Source organism: Henckelia pumila, unplaced genomic scaffold, assembly GCF_033568475.1.
Source record: "Henckelia pumila isolate YLH828 unplaced genomic scaffold, ASM3356847v2 CTG_461:::fragment_3, whole genome shotgun sequence".
NCBI classification, from domain to species: Eukaryota; Viridiplantae; Streptophyta; class Magnoliopsida; order Lamiales; family Gesneriaceae; genus Henckelia; species Henckelia pumila.
Window position 1 is genome coordinate 3,132,166 of NW_027331831.1, and position 15,582 is coordinate 3,147,747.

The 15,582-nt window shown below is 33.3% G+C and overlaps 3 protein-coding genes across 3 annotated transcripts; all 3 read left to right on the forward strand.

The window, feature by feature from the left end:
- Positions 1 to 1,149: 1,149 nt before the first annotated feature.
- On the forward strand, positions 1,150 to 5,103 carry LOC140871745 (caffeic acid 3-O-methyltransferase 1). Its single transcript, XM_073274425.1, has 4 exons — positions 1,150 to 1,665; positions 3,829 to 4,139; positions 4,430 to 4,494; positions 4,633 to 5,103. Exons 1-4 carry the CDS (start codon positions 1,271 to 1,273, stop codon positions 4,927 to 4,929), a joined length of 1,068 nt encoding a protein of 355 aa, XP_073130526.1. The 5' UTR covers positions 1,150 to 1,270; the 3' UTR covers positions 4,930 to 5,103.
- A 3,161-nt stretch (positions 5,104 to 8,264) lies between these two features.
- Positions 8,265 to 9,920, forward strand: LOC140871809 (protein TRANSPARENT TESTA GLABRA 1-like). The gene has a single exon (XM_073274531.1). It carries the CDS (start codon positions 8,347 to 8,349, stop codon positions 9,436 to 9,438), a length of 1,092 nt encoding a protein of 363 aa, XP_073130632.1. The 5' UTR covers positions 8,265 to 8,346; the 3' UTR covers positions 9,439 to 9,920.
- A 463-nt stretch (positions 9,921 to 10,383) lies between these two features.
- Positions 10,384 to 11,630, forward strand: LOC140872247 (uncharacterized). Its single transcript, XM_073275059.1, has one exon. It carries the CDS (start codon positions 10,504 to 10,506, stop codon positions 11,425 to 11,427), a length of 924 nt encoding a protein of 307 aa, XP_073131160.1. The 5' UTR covers positions 10,384 to 10,503; the 3' UTR covers positions 11,428 to 11,630.
- The last annotated feature ends 3,952 nt before the right edge of the window (positions 11,631 to 15,582 follow it).

Consider the following 15,582-nt stretch of genomic DNA (forward strand, 5'->3'; position numbering starts at 1 on the left):
TCCTGTATGTTTGTCACTTTGCGATTTTGGTCCTTTATATTTTCAGATTGCAGTTTTAGTCCGCTATCTTTATTTTTTTGGCAATTTTAGTCCTTTTTCCGATGTGGCGCTGACGTGGCACAAATTCAATGCTGATGTGGAGCTGACGTGTACAGTGCCACGTCAGCATTTTCGAAGAAAAAGGACCGAAATTGCCAAAAATCGAAACATACAGGACTAAAACTGAAATGTGAAAACATAAAGGACCAAAATCGCAAAGTGACAAACATACAAGACTAAATTTGCAATTTTCCCTAAATAGTATCCAAACTTTTAATCCAAACACAATATATAAAAGAGTCATATGTAAAAATAAAAAATAAAAATAAAAAATCCTAATATAGCCCTTTTATAACCATTGAAATATCACTTGGATTACTACTTGCATAATATATAGATCAACATATGTAAAAAAATGTTAGCGTTAAAAATCTCTAAAAATTCAGTAAAAGAGTCATATGTAAAAACAAAAAAACAAAACAAAAACAAAACATCCTAATATAGCCCTTTTATAACCATTGAAATAACACTTGGATTACTACTTGCATAATATATAGATCAACATATGTAAAAAAATGTTAGCGTTAAAAATCTCTAAAAATTCAGTTCCTCACCCATTCTTCTTTGTTTATCATTCATCTTTGTTTATATAAACAAGTGTATATATCATACAGTAATATTTTATATTAGAAGAAAAGTTCAATTCATGAGATCTGACTTATATATAGGTAGTGTTTTGAGTTTTTAGGAAGCATTTATCAGTTTTTTTTTAAAATTTTGTTAAGAAAAAATTAAGAAATATTTCATAAAAAGTCTACAAAATACTAACATAGTTAAACATAGTTAAGGTAGTGTTCTAGGAAACACTTATCGTATTTTTCTTTACAAAATTTCACAAAATCTCATAATTTTATGGAAAAAAAAAGCCGAGAATTGTTTTTTAAAAAATCTTTCAAACACTACCTAATTGATCTCACATGTCCGCCGTTTTGAATAAATCTAGCTAGTCAAGTTTAAAACGACAAAAATAAATGCTGAGTTGAATTTTAAAGGAAATATATATTACTTCTTCAGAACGAAAAAAGGTGGGTAGTAAACCCAAAAGCTTCATATATACTATATATATATAGACACCCTTCTTCCCACACCTCCACGCCAACTCTCTCACAAATTAAGCTTCGAATTTCCCATTTTTCAAGAAAATTAAATTAAGCTGCTGAAAATATAGCACATGCAATTAATGGAACAATCGGGTAATGAGGAAGAAGCGTGTCTGTTCGCCATGCAGCTGGCCAGCGCTTCTGTGCTTCCTATGGTACTCAAATCCGCCATTGATCTCAACCTCTTGGAACTCATCAAGAAAGCTGGTTCATTCGTCTCTCCGGCTCAACTCGCCGCCCAAATCCCCACCACCAACCCGGAGGCGCACGTCATGCTGGACAGGATCCTGCGCTTGCTGGCCAGCTACTCCGTCGTCAACTGCCGCCTCAGGACGCGGCCCGACGGCGGGCTCGAGCGGTTGTATGGCCTGGAGCCGGTGTGCCAGTTCTTGACTAAGAACGATGATGGGGTCTCTATGGCTCCTTTGGTGCTCATGAATCAAGATAAGGTCCTCATCGAAAGCTGGTCAGTTTTTTACAATGTTCTTTCTTTTCCATTTCAGACTCCATCATTTTTTTTTGGGAAAATTGCTTTTTTGGTCCTGTATGTTTGTCACTTTGCGATTTTGGTCCTTTATATTTTCAGATTGCAGTTTTAGTCCGCTATCTTTATTTTTTTGGCAATTTTAGTCCTTTTTTCGATGTGGCGCTGACGTGGCACAAATTCAATGCTGATGTGGAGCTGACGTGTACAGTGCCACGTCAGCATTTTCGAAGAAAAAGGACCGAAATTGCCAAAAATTGAAACATACAGGACTAAAACTGAAATGTGAAAACATAAAGGACCAAAATCGCAAAGTGACAAACATACAGGACTAAATTTGCAATTTTCCCTTTTTTTTTTGGTTTCCAAAATTTGGAATAATAAAGTATTTAATTGTTTACGAAAAAATTGTTTTTTTGTATAGTATGTTTGTCACTTTGCGATTTCAGTCATTTATATTTTTATATTTCAGTTTTAGTCCGCTATCTTTATTTTTTTTGGTAATTTAAGTCCTTTTTCCGACGTGACACCAATTCAGTGCTGATGTGGAGCTGACGTGTACAATGTCACGTAAGCATTTTCGAATAAAAAGGATCGAAATTGCCAAAAATCGGAACATGCAGGACTAAAACTAAAATATGAATACATAAAGGACCAAAATCGCAAAATGACAAACATAAATGATCAAATTTGCAGTTTTTCCATTGTCTAATTTGGGTATTTTGCAACCTGAATGTATTAGTGGTAGCCGAGAAAATGGCATTATATATATTACTACTCTTATGATCCTTTACATAAAGTGCTGCATGTGTAAATAATATAATAATTGAGAGACAAAATTAATCAATGAAATAGAATAATATCCACGGTGACCTTTTTTTAGCTCTAATAATTCAAGCTGTGTTCTTTTATTTTGGCTTTTGTACCAATCCGCATGATTGATCTAGTAATGTATCTATTTGTGTCACTTGAATTCAGAATGTGAAGTAATTGTGAAGCTATTGATGTAATGGTCCATTAATTAATTAGGGTCCATGTATAATTTGGAAAAAAAAAAGATCAACATTTCTAGATCACCATTGGCTCCTACCTAATTTCTCACCTATTTCTGTGGATTTCTCTCGTGTATATCATATGATATAAAAAATCTGACGTGACTTAGAATAAAAAATTCTACATGTTTGATCACAAGGAAACATTTTAAGTAATTTGGATAGCCTCATTAATCATGAAGTTACGTGCGGAACTAAATAAAATTTTCATTGTGGGGGGAGATTGTTTTTGTACGTAGTTTGATTAAGATCATTTCTTACAATTGCTTTTAACGTTTATCAATTTAATATAGAATTAATTTTATATTTGTATAAAATATATTATGTTGGTATGACTTTTTTCCATCAAAATATTTTGTTAATTTTTTCTCGTAATAAAACAATATATATCATATGTTTTTTAAATGTTAAAAATTAATATGGAGCATTATTAATTAATTAGTTGAAATAAGTATTTTAGATACATGCACGAAATAATTAAGTATGTTATTATGAGGGTATCTTTTGAATGAAAGAAATTTGTTTTGAAACTAATTAATATACATTTATATGGAGTCTTATCCTTTGTTTTTAAGCCAATATGTAAATCATGGAATTAATATGATGATGTTTGTTTCAAAAAATGTTAGAGATATATGGTTTACCAAAAAGTTGCACGATGGACCCCTTTCTTACCAACTCCACCAACTATTTCTTTTTATTTTTCGTCGAAAAAGGTTCGATCCACCAATACCATTTACACCACAATTTTTGTGTCACCAATTTCAACCATTTTGTTATTATTTTTTTGAAGGGGGGAAAAACCCAAGGTGGGGAGGCATGTTAGCATGACATCAAAATTATGTCATTGCAAGTGCGCAATATTGAATATCTTATATCCTATAAAGGGAAAATGTACAAGTTTCCTTTTCAAATTTTACATATTGTAATTTACAAAAACAGTCATTCATGTCCACAATGTGAGTCAACTCCTAGGTTAAGACCAAACATTTGCTTTGAAATATTACGTCTCATTAATAATTTCCTTTTCTAAAACTTTACATAAAAATAAAAATTTGAGGTTGATTAATTAATTGATTGGAATCATATATAGGTTCCACCTTAAAGATGCTGTTCTTGATGGAGGGATCCCCTTTAACAAGGCCTATGGAATGACAGCATTTGAGTACCATGGAACAGACCCTAGATTTAACAAGGTCTTTAATCAGGGAATGTCTAATCATTCAACCATTATTATGAGGAAAATCCTTGAGAAATATGAAGGATTCCATGGCCTTAAGTCCATCGTGGACGTCGGCGGTGGCACCGGGGCGACTCTCAATATGATCATTTCTAAGTATCCAACTATCAAGGGCTTCAATTTTGATTTGCCCCATGTTGTTGAAGATGCTCCATCTTATCCAGGTTCCTAGCTCTTTTTACCATCTTCAACTTCATGCATGTATATATACTTATTTTCATTCCAAACGTAATATTTCGAACCTTAAAGCTCTAGATCACTTCCTATTGATGCTCATTTTGTGCATGAAATCTTGTTCGAATATGATTAAAGTATAACAAATGAATCGAGCTAGCTTGAATATGGTTTAATCACTACACCAAACAAGGGTCGATCGTGCTCGAAAGTTGAATCCGAGTGTGATTTGATATTTTGATTACATGACGACATTCATGAAGTTATAGAAAATTTGCAGGTGTGGAGCATGTTGGTGGGGATATGTTTGTGAGTGTGCCAAAAGGAGATGCCATTTTCATGAAAGTGAGTTTTTTTTTTTTTTTTTACTTAATGCATTGCATGCTTTAACTTCTTCCTCCTCGAATATGAAAATAAAACAATTACATACCTAAAATTTTCTTTCAAAAAATACCTTAAACACACTTTGTATGTGTCTTGCAGTGGATTTGTCACGATTGGAGCGATGAACACTGCCACAAAATATTGAAGAAATGCCACGAAGCGCTTCCTGAAAACGGAAAAGTTATACTAGCAGAGTGCGTTCTGCCGGACGCCCCGGATACAGGGCTGTCCACCAAGAACACAGTCCATGTTGATGTGATTATGTTGGCTCATAACCCTGGTGGTAAGGAAAGGACGGAGAAGGAATTCGAGGGGCTCGCCAAAGGGGCTGGATTTAGAGGATTTCAGAAAGTTTGTTGTGCTTATAATTCTTGGATCATGGAACTTCATAAATGACTGGTGTCACTTCGACTATATATGCCTTCTCTGATCACAAGTGTTTTTATGATTGAATTTGTGTATGTGCGCGTATGCATTCTGCGAAATAAAGTTGTTTGAATGGAGTTTTTAAGAATATTGGTGATCTATATATAATATATCATTTGATTTGAACAATTGAGCTTCGTTTCATCAGCGCAACGAAAATGCAATTTATGCTATATATAAATTGATCTTTCTTTTTCCATCGTTTAGTACGTACAACATGCATTAATGTTTATATTGATTGGATATTAATTTGACATTTGTGATTTGTTCACACAAGGGTTCATCCTATTTAAAAGCGGGATATTATCATATTATACTATAATCGTTAATCCAATTATACGGAGTTCATACTTGAAATAACTTTAAAATATATAATAAAAAAAATGAAGCAATCATTCAATCTTGACATTGTTCTCAATGTGGTTTGAACTAATTAAGCAACCATTATGCATCTGTGGACTTAGAATTTTACGTTAATGAGAAATAAATTGCTATCTTTTGTGTCAAATTTAAAAACAAAAAACAAAAACAAAAAAAGAATTCTTCTTGGAATATTATAAAAAGATATATGCAAGTTGGAACTTTAAAAGGGTTGACCTCGAAGGAAACTTTATTCCACATGAGTCAGAGGTTCATTGGCTCATGCGGTGTTAAATCGAGGGATGTGCACGGCGACAAAGACCTGAAAGAAGGAGCAACATGGTCAATCAGTGTTATTAAAACCAGACCGGACCGGCCGGTTCGATCGGAAACCGGTCGCCGATCCGGTCCGGTTCTCTCCTAAGAACCGGAAAACCGGTCCAACCGGTCAGAACCGGTCAAAACCGGTCAAGAACCGGTTGGACCGGTCAATAACCGAAAAACCGGTTCAACCGGTTGAACCGGTTCAACCGGTTTTCCGAATTTTTTATTTTTTTTTTTTGAAAATTTAAATTTTTATTTTTAAAACTTTAAATTTAATATTTTTTTTTATGTATATACATTATTATTTAAAATTTTTACTTCATTAAAAAAATTTATTTTAATAGTTATTTGTTTTTTTAAAATTAAATATTTTATTATTTAAATAATTTATAACTATAATTGATATTTTGAATATATTAACATCTTTATTTAGCTTTCAAATTATGACAAATATATATTTTTTTATCTATTTAAATATATTTTTGAGTTTTTAAAATTCAAAATATATTATTTATTATATTATATTATATAAACGGTTTTTCGGTTGGACCGTCCGGTTAAAACGGTTCGACCGGTTGGACCATTTTTTTTAGATAAACCGGTTCGATCATCGGTCCGGTTATGAAAACACTGTGGTCAATCTTCAGAGCATACCTCACAATATTTCAACAAAAAATATGTTCCACACTAGGATCGAACCCGCAATGCTAGAGAATTTCTTCTCACGTCATCTCATGTCTTACCAACTCGTATGTGTCCTCGTGAGCATATGCAAATTGGAACTTGTACCTGATTTCATTGGTGACTGAATTAATATCTTGGACTAAGTTTGGGCCAAGTCAAGTTAAGCCCAGTTCTAGGTGAGCCATTTGTAACAATTGGGGCCCACCTTCAAATCCGGTCAACAAGGCAATATGACCATGACCTCCACTCCTCATTATATTGTAAATAGTATGTTAATTAAATTTTGAAAACATGATCCTTAATATTCTGTTTTTCTTTTCTTTTATTTTTTTTTGAAATATTCCCTAATATTTTTAAAGATGAAAGTTTGTGTTCAATTCAAACTCAAACAAACGTATTATGCAAAACAAAAGACTCCCTAAAATTATAGGAATATACAAGGTGTCGCATCAGTTGTTGCTCACTTAGTTGCTTATGATGGTTGCCCATGTGATCGAAACTCTAAAGATATATATATATAGTTCAATTCATATATTTTGACTATTTTATGAAATTTTATGTTATTCAATAATTCAATTTGGTTCGATTAGTATATTTATACGTAATAAAAATCTGATTTGTTTAATTTTGAGATTTTGTTTTGATCCATTACTAAACAAACCGAATTGTCACCATAATAATATCAAGAGTGTAATTGAGAGATGAATTTAAACATCATGAATTTCGATAATAGTTTTATTCTTTATAATGAAACAATATTATATTTTAGATTCACAACGTAGAATAGATTTTAAATTAAATAGCATCATATTCATTTGAACTTAAAATTCATAATAATTCATATAAAATATTATTTTAAGTGTTTATTTATATAAAGTTATAAACACTTAAATAGTAGATTTAATTAAAGCTTATTGTCTTATTTTTCTAAACAATAAAATAAAAACTTTTAATCCATTAACCCAATCATAATGGAATGACAAAGCTTGAGTCAACCTCCGTATCGAATTGATTATTGGTTTGAAATTTGAGAAGAGTAATACTTTAATGCTATTGCTATTATGATTAATATTATTAAAATCAACTGAAATGAAATCTGATTAATAAAAAAAATTGATAAATGGAATTCCAGTTTCACTAATATAATCAATACGCATGGTGTGCATGCGATAAATTCGTCTAGAGAGAAGTCTGAAACACGGCGTTGAATAATTCCTTACAAAAAGATTGGTGGTGGAATAGGGTTGGAATCCGTTTCGTAAACCCCCTATCCAACTCTTGTCCCAAAAAGTATCGGAAAACTTTTTTTTCTTCCAATCCTGTACCCGAAACATTTTGGGACCCAACTATTCGGGATCCCGTCGGGTATGAAGGAAAAATCCTGATTTTTTTTTTCATGTTCAAAATTTCGTTTAAAAAGTAAAAAAAATGTGATAATTTTATTAAATATACTATTTAGAAACTTATATTTAAAATGTTCGGATATAATTACTAAATAAATTTTGTTAAATAGATTGTCAAATTAATCTCTTGAGTTTTGTTCTACATTTTGTTCTAATTAAATAATTATAAATATGAATTAATTAAATTATTAATTTAATTTTAAAAAAAATACACAAAAATAAAATGACATTTCGTGATTTTACAATTTGATCGTCCCAACAATAAAAATTATACGAATTAAATACACAATTAAGTATTATATGAGTTGAAACCTAATAATATTTAGCTTATTACATTAATAAAGTTATTAATAAAATATATTATTATATTATTTCGGGACGGGTCGGGTCGAAAATCTTGTCGGGATAAGGTTTTATTTCCGATCCCGATCCCGCTTCCGATATTAATCGGAATGAAAAAAATCTCGAAAGTTCGGATCGTGAAAAATTTCGGATTGGAATTTTTTGGGAACGAAAATGAAATAAAATTCAAAAAGGATCGGGATTTCGGAAATTTTTGTGACACCTAACAAAGACTCGAAACTCCATTAATGCATTGAAGAATAATCTTCTTGAAATGGTTATATATAATTCAATCGATTCTTCGTCCCATTTTCTCGTTTTTAATTTTCCCAAGCCAAGCCCGATGGCTAGTTCGATCCAATTAGAATCCCCCTTCATATCCGAGACCTGCTGCGTCACCTATGACTCACCGTTTCCCATATACGCAATGGCTTTCTCCGCCGCCGACCGCCGCCACATCGCCGTCGGGAGTTTCGTGGAAGAGAGAAACAACCGTGTCGACATTCTATCTTTCGACGATGAAATCAATTCCATGAAATCAATACCTTCACTCTCAGTCCCTCACCCCTACCCCCCAACCAAACTCATGTTCCACCCCTCACCTGCAGCCGCCGCCGCCGCCAACCTCCTCGCTTCCTCCGGCGACCACCTACGCCTCTGGGAAATCCAGGCTGCTTCCATCGAACCCAAGTCCACGCTCAGCAACACCAAAACTAGTAGCGACTACTGCGGCCCTTTAACTTCATTCGATTGGAACGAGCTGGAGCCCCGTCGCATCGGGACTTCGAGCCTCGACACCACCTGCACCATATGGGATGTGGAAAAGGGCGTCGTGGAAACCCAACTGATCGCCCACGACAAAGAAGTGTACGACATCGCCTGGCGCGAGGCAGGAGTGTTTGGATCGGTTTCGGGCGACGGTTCGGTCCGACTTTTCGATCTGAGGCACAAGGAGCGGTCCACGATCCTTTACGAAAGCCCGCGGCCGGAATCGCAGCTTTTGAGGTTGGCTTGGAACAAGCAAGATTTGAGGTACGTGGCGACTTTATTGATGGATAGCAACAAGATGGTGATATTGGATAGCAGGCATCCTAAAGCGGCTGTGGCTGAATTGGAGAGGCACCAAGGGTGTGTGAATGCTATTGCTTGGGCGCCGCACAGTTGCGGTCATTTGTGTTCCGGTGGGGATGATGGGCTGGCGCTTCTTTGGGATCTGCTGATTCCTGCTGGCCCCATCCCCATCCCCATCGATCCCGTCTCCATGTACTCGGCAGGCGCCGAGATCAACCAGCTTCACTGGTCTGCGTCACACCCTGACTGGATTGCTATTGCCCTTGAAAATAAGATCCAGATGCTCAAGGTTTGACGTGTTGTTCGTCTTTGGAACGTGACGTGACAACGATATCATCTTACAAGAGTTTTTGTAATGAAATTTTTATTATATTCTTGAGTCTTAACTTGAGATGCATGTGTGAGACATTTATCTCACGTGAAAAAAATGAAAGATTTAAAATGTGTTTGAAATAAGTTACAATGGACTTCTATAGCAACGAAGACGAATACGAAATAGTTCCTATAGAGCCCATTGTGTGCAGTCGCGAGCCATGTGTGAGACATTTATCTCACGTGAAAAAAATGAAAGCTTTAAAATGTGTTTGAAATGGGCTACAATGGACTTCTATAACAACAAGAACGAATACGAAATAGTTCATATAGGAGCCCATTGTGTGCAGTCGCGGGCCTAGGCTCGGAGCGTGACACACCATGAAATTTCCAGCCACGAATTCCTTGTGCTTGTGGCGTTTTGAGTATACATGTACATCTTGGAATGAAATATATATAAATGAGATGAAATTCTATGGCGGATTACAATTTTGACGTTATCCATTGAAAGCTTCATTTATGCGGCCAATCTATGTTGACTATTTTTAAGAAGTGTTCGAGAAATCTTTCACTTTTCATCTTTTTTAAAAAAAAATTCAAATTTTGCCCAAAAAAAAAGTTGACAAATACTTTTTAAAAACTTTTACAAACATTAAATCTTGTCAAAAAAAATTAATAAATTCTTTTTAAAAGCTCCTCCAAAAACCACTTTAATTTATTACTAATAGAGTCTTGTAAACACATATATTATCGTAAATTACTATTGCTATAGTCATTCTTAATTGATCTGACAAGTCCAAAATTAAGACTTTAGCCATCTAGGCCGTATTTTTTATATCGGATTATTACTTCTCATTTTAAATATATGTAATTCTAAAACTATTGAAAAAAAAATGTGGTTTGAAAAATATCCGACACCTCCCATATCTGATCTTATAGAAGTCTCGAATCCTCACCTCATATTATTCCAAGAACAAAATGTTGGTGCCTTTACCGACGTCCATACACACAACATGCGACGACCTGCAACCTTAGTCACCAGTCATTGATGATGTCCCCGCCGCCGCCTCTGCCGCCGCCGCATGAGACGCTGTATCCGCACCTGAAGAATCATACGTCACTGCCTGACGTCATCTTCGCTGCCTTTTCTATCTTCATACTTTTCTCCACCTCCCCCAAACCAACCTCTTTATTTTTCCTCCCTAATAACAAAATCGCTTTCCCGTTCAACCCTCGCAAGCTTCTGAAATTCCACAACATGTCCCTCCCCTTGCGTAAACCTCCGAACCCTAGTCGCCACCCCACGCCGCCGTTCGCCACGCCGCAGTCTCTATCCGAGTGGCTCAGGCCTCGGCTACCCTCTGATTCATTCGCTTCCTGGGGTGTCAAGCCGGGGACTAAGAATGTTCATAACCTCTGGCTCGAAATTGCCGAAGGAGAGACGTTTTTAGCCGATTCCACCCCGCCGGTTCGGAAGGTTGAGGTTGTGATTGTTCGCATCATCCGATTTGACAATAAAGTGCTCGTCGAATCGCATCAGGAGCTTTCCGACGGCGCCGTCAGGTACCGATCCCGCCCCTTATCTGAGAAAATGAAGCCTGGAGAATCTGTCGAGGCCGCGGTTTTTCGAGCAGTGAAAGAGGAGCTGGGCTCCATCATAAAGTCTACGCCTTGTGGAAATTCTAATTTGGTGAATCTTGATAATGATCACCATTCTAACAATATCAGTGGCATCGTAAAAATTTTGCCTGGATCATACGTAAAGAAGGTGGAGGAGAGGGTTTCTGCATCGTATCCTGGTCTACCAGCTTGTTACCTATTGCATACAGTAGATGCTGAGGTAGAGGGCTTGCCAGAGGGAGAGTTTTCTACTGAGGAACTGAATGAATATGGAAATTCTGATGGGACGAATAGTGATGCTGTTTCGTGTAAAAAACACTACTGGAAGTGGGTCGATTTTGATTCACTCTGAGTTTTTGGCCTGGGTGTTTTTGCAGATTTGAGTCTTGATACTCACAGTATTGTAATTGTTATACTTATTCTGCCTTATATACCTTTACTAGAGTTAATCTCTTGAGTTTTGTGAATACATCATGTCATCTTTTATGGTCATGTCGAATAAGAGAAAGGTTCGTTTCAAGTTTCAATTTTTGCTATCTCTGTTTCATTTTCAGGTAGTTTCAACTCAGGATATATAAATATAAATCTTTCTCTGATGTGCGAGGCAATGATTTTACACCACCATCCCACAACACTACCGCAGAGAATAAATCATGTGTGTTGGATGGGATTCAAATTACTTTGCGATTTTTCTTATTAGTTTGTTTGGAATATGTGGCATGCGAGGTGAAGCATACCTCTTGTAACATTGACTATTGGATTGTCCGCAAAATACATGGGCTCCATGTAATATGCACATGTATTTTGTGTCTTGAAGAATGCTACTATTGGAAGTATACGGGCTCTTTCATCTATAAAGTTGTATTGCTTTTTCCCTCTTTTCACAGTTCATTCTTTGTTTAAGCTGGGAGTGGTTGTACTCGTTGTTTCTTACATGCTTCTATAAGAAGCTATCGAATATTCCCAGATTATTTGTGCAAGTTTTTGAGAGTGGTTTTGATTTATGTAAATTTGTTTGAAGCAAATTTTGGTTGCTGCGTAATTAGTAATTACTTTGATGAGGGATTATAAAGGTAGCTGCATAATTGTTTGAAATTATGTGCTTGAAAAAAGATTGTTTAGATGTGAGGGGACATAATCTCATCCTTCATTTCTATTGATTGGGAAGCTGTTTGTTATTTCAGACCACAGACGCACGAACGAGATCTGTTTCTTCAATCTTCATGCCCTTGGTTAAATGGAGAAATTGAAGTATCTGGAATTATTTTATGGCTGTCATAGTATGCATATAGTTTGAATTCATTATAGCAAATTCCGGGTTTGTTCTTGGGTTGTTGGATAAGAGAGTAAACCAGTGGATGAGTTGAGGAGGGTGACATACCGGAGAAGTTGAACTGGCTAATTTCTGCTTCTTTGGGAGAGAACTGTGGCTTTGTAAAGAAGGATGATTGATAGGAGTGTGAGTTGGAGTCCTTGTTTGTTTGGGAGACTTGACATGATTCGACAATAGTGTTTGCACAAGTGAGCAAGGATGTGAAGTTAGTAATGAATGTCTTATTCTTACATGTAAGGTTTATGTTTTTTTCCGTAACCCCAACTGTGAGAACTGAGAATGAATAGGGACCATCTGATGTAATCTCAAGTTAATATCCTAAAACTAGTATCTCATTAGCCAAATTACACTTCAAACATCTGTTTACTTCTAGGACCAAAAGAGAAGATGCAGAGGCAAAATTTGCACGAAGACAGAAGAATGGATTAGTGTTTACAATAGTAACAAGTCTTTCAAAACTGGGCGATTTTATAGTTTTATGCGGGCAACCTTTTTAAGAATGATATATTTGTACACCTCAAAGCATTACTTTCAAATAACAGGACTTCTGAATTATCGAATAAATCATGAAAGTTGAAATTCATTGTTGAATAGTCATATTGGGCCTTAGTGAATCGGGTTACATAGCCGGCACTTGGGCTCAAGGATCTGTCCGGTTATTTTGCCCTTTAGAAACCCGCCGGCCCCATGCAGTAGTGAGTCAAAGTCCAATGAAACTTTGGACTTCCCAAATTATTTTGAATATCAAAGCCCAACCCAAATTTCATCGTTCTAATAACTAATACACACGTATCCGTGCCTATAATCTAGGCAGTGTTTGGTTCAATTGATAGGATTATTGAATGATTATTAAATGAATGATAAAAGACATGATAAATAAAAATTGATAATTTGTGTCGAAAATAGTATTGTGTTTGGTTTGATTTTTAAGAATGAGATTAAATAATGACTTAAAATTTTTTTTGCCAAAAATACCATTTATATTTTATTGGATAAGTGATTTTTAAGTTGGAGGGAAATGGTAATTATGAAATTTATGTGTAAGATAAAAACAAAGATCTGTAATACTAGGGTGGGAGGAAGGTTTAGTTAACCTACTATAACATAACTTTATCCTTTATAGGTTAGATTAACTTGTTTTAATAAAAATCATACCAAACAATGAATTAAATCAAAAATCACACACAAACCTACCTAATTCCTTGTACCAAATTTATAGATTGAAGTTAAAGATAAGATAATAATATAGAAATAAATAATTTAATATGATGAAAATAAAATTAAAAAAATGATAGTTAGTATAATATTTGGTTTGATTGATAAATAATATTTTTTTTCTTATTTGATTGATTAATTTTAAAAATAAGATGATAATTTACAATTTTATCCTTTTAAAAATTAATAAATTTTGAATAATCTTATTATTAAGCTTAATATAGTAATTTAAATTCAACGATTTAATTGATATAAAACTAATAATTGATAATTTTATTGATATGAGATGAATATTTATTACATAGATAAATAATATGACCAAGTAAACGTCCAACTTATCAAAACTATACACACACAGGTCTGTGTAAAATATAGACACATAATATGTGCATTCGCGGACTTGTACCAAAAATTTAAACTATATGCATTATTGATAAAAATGTCAAATTGGTACAAAAAACTATTGAAAATAGTTTAATTGATGCATGATTAAGTTTATTTTTAGCAATATATGATCAATTTATAAAGTTAATTTTACCCGTTACTTAAATTATTTTAAAGTTTAATATTTATGTTAAATTCAAATAGATATACATTTTATTTTCAAAATTATTTTATTGATTACAATTACAAACATAAATTTATATTTATTTAAATTTCATATTATAATAAAGAAATCGCATTTATTATACGAAAATATTATAAATATTATTTAACACAGACATACATATATATAAACATCTATATGTATATAACACCTCATATATTATATATTCAAAAAATAATATACATTAAAAATTATTTATAAATACTTTTTAACTATGTTATATTATTATCATTTATATTAATTAAATTACAACTCATCAATAAATCATAATATACAGAACTGAGATATAATTTATTATATTTATAAATATATTGTAAAATAAATAATTTTTATATTTAAATATTTAATTAAAATGCAATTAAATATCATCTAATTTTTCAGAAACATCTAAACCAAGTAAAAAAATTTCGGATTCATAATCATGTAAATTGAAACAATAAACAAGATCCAGTGATGTGTTGTTCCGACTTCCATGGGTTAACAATTTTTTTCCATATATATATATATATATATATAGAGTTTTGATCACATGGGCAACCACCATGAGCAATTACATGAGCAACACCTTACGTGGCAATCACTCATTGGATGTCCAAGGTGTCACGTCAGCTGTTGCTCAAGTAGTTGTCCATGGTGGTTGCACATGTGATCAAATATATATATATATATATATATATATATATGTTTTCTCATGATATACAAATTTCAAGTTGAATATTTTTTTATGCATTATATATAATTTTCTTTTTATATTATAGTGAATATGAATTTATTTTTATAATTTTAATTAATAAAATAATTTAAAAGACGAAATATGTATTTAGTTGAATTTAATAAAAATATCGGACATAAAACAATTTTAGTAAAGGGCAAAATTGAATTTTTGAATTTGATTATATATTTTTAATAGTTCAAATACCAATGTTATATTTTATCAATATATAGTTCGTATACCGAAATAATTTTTACTCAATTTAAAATTGTATAATGGTTATTCAAAGATGTTGTATGCACTTGGTCGAAAGGAGTGAAAAAAAACAATGGAGGAAAAAACACTTCAATTGTTTTATAAAAAAACTATATTCGCAAAAAAAATGTTAAAAAATATATTTTTAACTAATATTTTAAGAAAATTTAATTCAAATACATATATACTTTGAGTTTTCTCACTTACATAAAACACTAAAAAAAAATTAAATGGAATCACAATTGCCATATAATATATGATATATATATTGTACACACGATGTGATCGGTAGATAGAAAAATATGATTGTGTTATGTCTAATGTGAGTTATAAAAAAACAATTCGAGAGATGCATATGATTTATATAATGTCGTAGCTTATACGA